The sequence below is a fragment of the Arachis stenosperma genome, chromosome 5, assembly GCF_014773155.1.
Source record: "Arachis stenosperma cultivar V10309 chromosome 5, arast.V10309.gnm1.PFL2, whole genome shotgun sequence".
NCBI lineage: Eukaryota > Viridiplantae > Streptophyta > Magnoliopsida > Fabales > Fabaceae > Arachis > Arachis stenosperma.
This window is the reverse complement of record NC_080381.1, coordinates 125,713,026-125,721,931: the sequence shown is the minus strand read 5'-3', so window position 1 is coordinate 125,721,931 and position 8,906 is coordinate 125,713,026. Positions and strand designations below refer to the sequence as shown.

Below are 8,906 nucleotides of genomic sequence, written 5' to 3'. Positions count from 1 at the left end.
GCTCATTACAGTTGTGTAATACGTATAAATGAAGTTTTGGGTGTGTAATGTCTAATTATGGGACTCATAATTGGTTTTAAAAAAAATCGTTAGTGTCGATTTGTTTAAAATCGTTACCAACGATTTGAGTGAAGAGGAACAATAATTAGAAAGCTTTGGATTAATAATCAATGGCTAGAATCAACTTAGAAAATGAGAGTAACGATTTCATGGTTGTAGAAATTCTGAAAAAAAAAAAATTGTCTTACTTAAAATCGTTAATCTCATTTTCACAATTTTTTTGTCTCTTTCTGAAATTGTAAGTCACGATTTCTTGTAACATTGAAAATTTCCATATCAATGCATTACATCAAATTAGTGTAATATTAATGTATTACACTCTTCCGATTGTAATATCCAAAAAAATTAGCCTATAAACTCTTATACCATTTATCCATTTATGATGACTTATAGCAATTTATGATAATAGTCATTTTTTAAGTAAACTTTTATATTCTTAAGTGTTTTATGTATAAATTTTAAAATTTTTATATCCTATAATAATTTATATAGAGTAAATATAAAATTGAAATATAATATTTTAAAAAAGTTATAATTGGATAAAATTAATTAATTTTTTATTTATTTATGTAATTGTACTATCAAAATCCATCACATCAATAGCCGTTGAAGTGACAACAAACTATACATGCGGAAATACAGTAAAAGTGATTTGATAGATGCATGCATAGCCATGATCATAGTAATTATTTGAATTTGCACAGATATTGTTAGCTAGATGCTTCATATATACCCTATCCAGTTCTGCTTCTACTTGTATTTGATGTAACTCGTTAAAGTACTTTGATCCTTTCCTTGAAATATTGTAACTCATCTTTGTGTACTTAAGTGAAAAATACAAGAAAGCTATATAAGGAAAAATATTATATGCCACATGATTAAAAAGGCAATGTTACTTATTTCAAATGAAAGTGGGGTATTTATGCACAATTTATTAAACAAAATAATAAATTAGGATATGATATATTGAATTTTCTTTAGTGGTATAAAAGAAGTGTTGTGTAACTAAGAAAAAGAAAATGAGATATCCATAGAATAAAGTAAATATTTGCTTATTAGAGATAAGCAATTACAAAATTGAATTATATAACTGTGATGTAAGATTGTTTGGATTTTGATGCGTAAATTTTGCATAGACATCTTTTTATTGTTTTATTTTATATTTAAATTTTTTTGAGTAAAGTAACAAATAAATTTTTAAAAATTTACACTTTAGACAATAGATTAGTTTCTAAGAAAAATATTAATAAAGTTCTTTAAAATGACAGATATAGACACACTATTTTTAAATTAGTCTTTATAATTAGAATAAATGTTCTTAATTTGAACTAATTTGTCTATATTGACTATCTTTAATTGATATTTTTTTTAGAGACTAACCTGTCCAAAATATAAATTCTCAGATATTACTTTGTCACTTTACTCAATTATTTTTTTTAAATCAACAAAAGTTATTTATTTTTTAAATTCTAATACAATATTAGAATTATTTATCTAAAAATTTAAATTAATAAATAGAAGTAAATCAATGATTATATCTAGCAATTTAAATATAACATATATCTCTCATGTCATTTCCATTTTTAAGTCATATTTTGGGCAGCTAAACTATTTGCTCCAAGTTCTAGATATATGAAATTCAGCAATTCCTCTATTATTTTTCATTATACACAAACATTGAACACTTACAGAACCTAACACAAAAAAGTATTCAACTCTAGAGATATTGACTGAAATAGTTGTAATGCAGAATTTACAATTATATTACCTGACACTCTTTTTGGCTGCTCCCACCAACACCACACATTTGTGCAGGTTGATCAAATGCATTGATAATTCATTTATATATTTTTCACATGTTCCAGGCCACTTTACTATTCAGAGTTGTAAAGATAGATGTAGATTAAAAAATTGTGATGGTCATAAATGATTGGCATAGATATCCAGTGTGCTCCTTAAAGGGGAGTGCATGAAGAACCTTCAACTTATCCAAAATCAATTACCCTTTGTGTATATGCTTATGTATTTCTTACTGTGGGATGTCATTGTTGATAGCTGGAAGTAGAAGTCTTCTTTATCATCAGAATGAATGAAAATTAAATATCATGTTGACTGTTGAGGAATTTTGGTTCGTTGGACCTTTGATATGGATACAAAATACGTAGTGCAAAAATGGTTATAATAGTTGTGGCCTTGTCGGCATATGTTCAGAAATTATTATAACAAAATACGGAGTACAAAAATATTATGACTACTTGGCCGCAAGGATGGCAAAAAATTTTAGGAAATTACAGAACCTGCAAAATTTCTTTTACGGAGCGGGGATTGAAGTAGCTGCACCATGGGAATTCAGGAAATTTCTGCAAAAAAAAAAAAAAGCTTACTTCCTTGTATATGAAAAATTTTATGTGTATGTTATTATGTTAAATTTGTGTTTAAATTATGTTTGATTTGATATATCTAGTTGAGTTATATAAAATTTTATTAGAGTTGTGTTAAATTTTTAAAAAAAAATTAAAATTTAATATATTCAATTATTCATGGATACCTACAGGTATCTTGCCTTCTCCGTAAGGAGAAATAAACGGAACTGGCGGTAATAGAGACATTTTAGTAAATATAGGTACAAGCTGTATTGATTCGTGCATAAATTCTAATAAATATAAATATGAAGTATGTGTTTTTGTACACAAATTCCTGTAAATATGGGTGTAAAATATTTACCGACTAAGTGGTGGACTAAAATAACATTACTGCGTAAGGGGTTTTTGAAAAATGTTTGGGGAAGGTTTTCAATTTTGAGAACTGAAAGGGTGCTCCCTTTTCTTTGAGAAACCTTGGTCCTTCAATGGCCGGAAACAAAGGCTGAAGAAACAAGGATGCTTTAATCATTGAGTAACATTCGCTGTTTTGTTTTCTTGAAGAAAATGATGTTCAAACAATGATTATAATGTGGATTATTCGAATGAAATTAATTGGGCAGGGGAATTTACGAATGGAGTTAAAAAATTGCATATCGTAGGCATAACATAAGTGAGGTTTAAGGCTATGAAGCAGTAAAATAGTGGGTGCAGAACGCAGAAGCCAGCTACCTCTCATACGCATAACAACATGCAGTATGCAGTTACACTTGTTTAACAAGATTGATTTGATGGCCATTGATTTGTGCAAATGAAATAAATTATCATGAATCATGATCACCCACTTATTCATCGTCCAAGGCTAAATAAATAACGATGTAACATCATTCTCACAACTTAACTCTACCAAAAATATTTTACTCTAGCGTTTTACCGAATTAAAATGGACCCAATAATGGGATATAAATATAATTTTTCACAGAACTGTTCAACTTTTATTTATCCCACAAAACCTTATAGACATACAACCACCAATCAAAAGAAATCAAATCACCCAAATAACTTACAGTTTATTATAGTAACCATAACTATGCATTCTCACTTTAATCAACAGTTATTTAAATACAATTTGTAACCAATGAAAAGAATAATGTACTTGTCCAAATTGAATTCAATGAATCTGATCTTGGCTAAGTTCCCCTGACCTTGGTGGTAGAAATAGTCCTGTTTATGGATTGAGTCTTGCTATTAACTCTTGCTGCTTTCCCTTCACCTTGGTCTTTCCTCGGTGCTGCTCTCGCTAGACCAGACGATGCTGTTCTTTCTGCGATTCTCCGCTGTCGCTCGAGCGCCAATTCTTCCATTCTCTTCCTAATTTCATCTTCCTATTTAACATACACCATTGAGAATTAGATTTAGGACTATTCAATTGTTATCCAAAACAATAATATGCAAAGAAACCAAGATATAACATAATAGACATATAATCATTCGTGTACTTCTCTTATGAGCTTAAGCTTTTGGGACAAGTGACTTTATCAGAGGTTTTGTATACCTGTTCCCGTTTGCTCTTTTGAACTATTGGTCTACTCGTGAGAGGTGTCCTTTTGTTCCTTGGCGTGATTTCAGGCCTGCTCTTCACGGACGATCCGCGAATACTCTTGGAATTAGGCTTGTCCTTCTCCAAACTCCTGGTTCCCGAAACTTTGCTTTTGGTTTTGTCATTCTCAGGAGTAACAGGAACATCCTTGTTGACATCAATAGAAGACCTTCTACAAGTTTCCGTGAAAGAGAAGTCAATTTCGTAGTCCATTGTCCTCGAAGCCTCAACAGAATCCAATCCAGAATCCCGTTGTAACACTACATAGAGGTCACTGGGCTCCTCCTCACGCTTCTGACTCGAAGCAGCCGTGTCGGCTTCCATCATATTCGCAGAAACTAGATCTTCAACAACTATGTCTGTCCTCCATTGTGAATCAGAAGGACTATTATCAACCAACTGACCTTGTATCATAAAAGAATCATCAATGAAACTTTCTTGACTTCTTTTTTCAGCATGGGAGCTATCATTGACTGATGACAAAACACAATCACCATCAACTGTGGGAACAGGACTCCTGTTCTTATCCAAATTATCAACAATAAAACAATCATCTGCTGCTATGCTCTTTGTTACCAACGACGAATCGGCTACAAAAGTAGATAATGGATTGCCGAGTTCATTTCCGGTTTCTTTTAGCCTATTAGACATCAGTATCTCTTCTCCTATGCTGTCCCTCCTCTTGGTAACCGAACCACGGCTGTCTACATATTCATCCAGCTTGAATCCACCTTCATTTGCTCCATTTCTGTTGGCCACAATGAAGGAGTCACTTGGGACTTTAGGATTCTTCGGAACCTCTTTGAAGTCCATGTGTGGAGATGAACTAGAATATGGCATTGGTTCTATGGAGTTTCGCACCATAAGATGTTCATTGTGGACATCAATTGTTGGCTGCACCTTTTCTCCAATATCTTCATCTATCTTCAATAGGTTCTGAAAAGCATCCCAGTTGTCATTTTTGTTTCCTTCTTCAGATGCATTGCCTGAGTTTTCAGTGAGATCATGATCAGTTGAATCACTCGATTTAGTTAAACTGCGCCGAGAATGTGCTTTCTTTCCGTTAGCATGTTTTTCAACTTTATGAACCTTTTGCAAGGACTCAAGAGCAGCACCAACTTTCTGTTTGATGGCTTCTTCGCTGACACTGTCATCACCATCATCTAAAGATGATTCATCAGAGCTTTCACCATCATTTCCATTTCTCCTTTTTGGAGTAATGTAGTTGATGTTACGAATCACAACAGTTCCTGAAGACTTTCTTCTGTTCTTTTTCCTTTTCAGAGCATCCTTCACCGAATGATTCGACTCCTGCTCTTCATCTGAATTAGACTCACTCCTTGAATCAGACTCGCTCGACTCGGTCTTCTCATCTTCATCTTCTTCATGCCCCTTTTTATTTGTTGATTTTTTCTTCTTGGTTTCTGATGGTTTCTGATTCATTGCCATGTCAGAAGACCATTGCATATTTCTTAAAAGGTGAGGAGGAACAGGCTGCATATTAGTCATAGGATATCCTTGATATGGCGGCATTTGCTGAAGATTGTACATATATGGAGGAGGTACATTGTAAGGCCATGGCATCGGCATATGAACATTCGCCATGTGTGGTGGTTTCGGATCAGTTGAAGCCAAGTTCACATCTGCAGATTGTAGAAACTCGGTTTAAACTTCATATAATATGGTAAAAGAAAATTGAAAAACAATAAAATGATACCTTCTTTTTTACCAGAATTTGGTGTTTCCAGTTCACCAGCATCCTTAGTGCTATTATTCTCAATAGTATCGTTTGCTAGCACAATTCCGGATGTCTCGGAAAATAAGATCGCCGGAGGTAAGCATGATTGCATTGCAGCAACTTCTTTTATCCAAAGATCATCAGCATGCTTTTTGCTCCATAAATCCTTGAAGTTAATGCAGGCTTCCCTATAGGCATGTAAGAATCAGCTTTCTTTTAGTGCATGATAATTTACAAAACCTTCTTAATATGCTAATCATTCCAGTTCATACCTTAAACGCAATGCTCCAAATGCATTTGCAAAATGCATGAGATCATCAATACTGTTGATCTCAAATCCGGCAACTAGACCACGTGTATAAGCCATAGCTTGCTCTTTCCGGAGTAGTGCTATTCGAGACTCCAATAATCGTTGCAGGGAGACCCTAAACAATATGGAAATTGAACTTAGGAACAAATTTTAAACTAGCAAAACAAAGAAGATTACACTTCAATTGAAGAGGTAGAAACTTACTTTGAGCTTTCCTCTTCTTTATTGTCAACATCATCAATTACTCCATTTAACTGAAACAAATAACAAACATAAATCAATAGAATTCTTAGAGACTCTTAAGTAATTTTGACATACATGTTGGGAGATAAATACCTTTGCAGAATCACTCAACCTCCTTGTAATTCCATTGGCTTGTGGCGTGGTTCCTATACAAAGGAATTTTAGTAAGACAACTACTTAATAAGTGCGGTTTCTTGGAATTCAATTATATTCTAAGAACAATTACTAATCAATTCTCAAAGAAATATCTGCAAAACATGCTTGAAATTGCAGCTCCTAGCCATACCTTCGTCGGAAGATGCAGTGGACATCGACAAAGCATTTGCTTGAAATGAACTTTCAATCTGCAGGATTTCTTTTTCAAGGCTGACGAACCTCTCCAGAATTGCAGGTGTGCTAACGAATCGCACAAATCTAAAAAAAAAAAAAATTGCACAGCATGTCTTAATAGGATGAAGAGATTGGATTGATGTGAATTGGATGAAGGATATAGGTAATGCACAGAGCAAAAAATGCACAACATTGTCTTAATTTCCAAAGCCTCGCCACTCTCCGGGGTAGACTACTTTCCAAATTATATTGTCGAAATAGTTTGAATCAAAGTATCCAACAAAAAATGAATCCCTATTCTCCAAATCTATAAAACCAAGTAAACTAATTCCATGATTAATGTGATAGTCATCATTCAACTAGTTGGATTTCATTCATCAATCCCTGCTTAATTAACTAATAATTAAGAACATTTAGAAATTCCTAAGTCAATATGCATTTGAAAAACCACTCCCAATCATATCTAAAGCACTTAAGCACTTTCAACGCAAAGGTAATTGATTCATTGATTCATTGATTCCGGGGTTCTTCAAACTTAATTGGAAACAGGATAAGTACTCTATTGAAACCAAAGAACAAATGAAGAATCATTTACAAACACCGTGATTATCCACAAAAGAATAAAAGTGAAAAGAGGGAAAACCAGATAAGGAGGGAAGGAATAATCACCTTTCAAAGGTGGCCTTGGAGAACCAGAATGCAGAATTGTTTGGAGGGAGAAGCTTAATTGAGTATCCACCTTTAGAGATCTCATCTTTCACAAACTTGAGGTGAGAAACAAAAGGCTCAAACAACCCTGAAGCTATTTTCTCACGAACACCACCACAAAACACTACCAGCTCACATCTGCAGAAGAAAAAGGATCAAACCCAAAATTCCAAAACCCATCCACTAATCTTGGAAACCAAAAAAGATTAATTCTTGAGATCATAGAAATTCTGGGGTGCCTCAAAACATTACCTGGTCCTGGTTGGTGTGAGTTGAAACAAAGCATAATCCAGAACAGCCTTGGAATCCATGCTAAGAAGAAGCAGAGAAAACTGTCAGAGCATAACAAACTAAACACTGAACAACGTTAATCAGATTTGTATGTGCTGGTGAAAAATGAAAATGCTAGAAAGTTGATAGTAGCATAGTATCTACTACTACAACTAGTTGTGAAACATGACTTATGAGTTATGACAGTGTCATGTGATAGGAAGAATAGAAGAAAGAAAAAATAAGAGAGACAGCAGAGAGATTCAGCATGGCACATGGAGTGTGAAGTGGGGTAATGTTATTGGATTTCAACGCCAAAAGTCACATGCAACGGTGACACCTTCTTTCTACTAATGTCTACCGTATCTTTTTACTAACCCACACTCAAATGTTCTGTGCCTAAGCTTTTGTATTAATGACGCCAGCAGCCTCAAAAATAAAAAAGTCATCAAGTGAATGGTGATTATCAAGGTTTTAAAAACTCAAATGATGATCGAATTTATAAATTTCAAAGTTTAAAAATTCAAACATTCAATTGAAGTTCAATTAATGTTAAATTAAATATAATAAAATAATATATTTACGTATAAGATATATAATTTAAAAAACTTTTTTTTATAATTTATTATTTTTAACTGATTACTGTAAAATAATTTTTGTTTTAAATTAGAATTGTCTGATGGTAAGTTTTTTATTAACCAGATTGATCTGATTATTATTTTAGAGCTATGGTGATTATTCATTATAGTATGCTTGAGCAAGTTTCCTCTCATGACTTTAGTGTTTGCAATGCCTTTAATATTAATGATTTAATATATTTGAAACAATAAATAGAAATAAATATTGATCGTATATATGTGTTGTTTTTAGATCATTTAAGTGCTTATCCTTAAAAGACAAGACGGTGGAAGCATTGGCAAATGTTTGGTTTGGCACCTCACACCAGTTGTCTTGCAGTGGTGATTGATAGGATATGTCAGGTTGGAAAGGAATATGCTTATAATTTTAAATGCAGTTTTCCCTTTGTTTGATTGATTAATGCCCAATATTAACAATTTATTTATGAATACAGCACAGATTTTTTACTTGCTTTGCTTGAGACAGGAATCAGACACTTCACTTCACAATTCATTATTAAGACTTCACAATTCACATTGGATTTATTTCTCATTTTACCTCCCCCCCCCCCCCCCTTTTTATTCCTATTATACGAGGAATGTCCACATATCCAAATTCAGATATATTTGTTTGGCCTAAGGAAAAACATAAATCTGAATGCATAGATTA

General features: G+C 33.1%; 1 protein-coding gene across 2 annotated transcripts; it reads right to left on the bottom strand.

The window, feature by feature from the left end:
- Positions 1 to 3,375: 3,375 nt before the first annotated feature.
- LOC130981944 (COP1-interacting protein 7) lies at positions 3,376 to 7,948 on the bottom strand. Of its 2 annotated transcripts, none has more exons than XM_057905713.1 (9): positions 7,602 to 7,948; positions 7,311 to 7,487; positions 6,598 to 6,725; positions 6,405 to 6,457; positions 6,273 to 6,322; positions 6,031 to 6,183; positions 5,750 to 5,946; positions 3,976 to 5,663; positions 3,376 to 3,805 (listed from the first exon to the last, which is right to left on the bottom strand). In XM_057905713.1, exons 1-9 carry the CDS (start codon positions 7,658 to 7,660, stop codon positions 3,611 to 3,613), a joined length of 2,700 nt encoding a protein of 899 aa, XP_057761696.1. In that variant the 5' UTR covers positions 7,661 to 7,948; the 3' UTR covers positions 3,376 to 3,610. The 2 variants fall into 2 exon arrangements, with proteins under 2 accessions (XP_057761696.1, XP_057761695.1); XM_057905712.1 differs by having other exon boundaries at positions 3,377 to 3,805; positions 5,738 to 5,946; positions 7,602 to 7,946.
- Between the last annotated feature and the right edge of the window lie 958 nt (positions 7,949 to 8,906).

What these genes read in the sequence shown, in the direction of transcription:
- LOC130981944 (XM_057905712.1), bottom strand. Translation starts at nt 7,660, where the DNA reads ATGGATTCCAAGGCTGTTCTGGATTATGCTTTGTTTCAACTCACACCA. An exon ending in CACTGCATCTTCCGACGAAG is followed by an intron (nt 6,458 to 6,597) that starts GTATGGCTAGGA and finishes TCCTTTGTATAG; the next exon opens with GAACCACGCCACAAGCCAAT. An exon ending in AAAAGAGCAAACGGGAACAG is followed by an intron (nt 3,806 to 3,975) that starts GTATACAAAACC and finishes TATGTTAAATAG; the next exon opens with GAAGATGAAATTAGGAAGAG.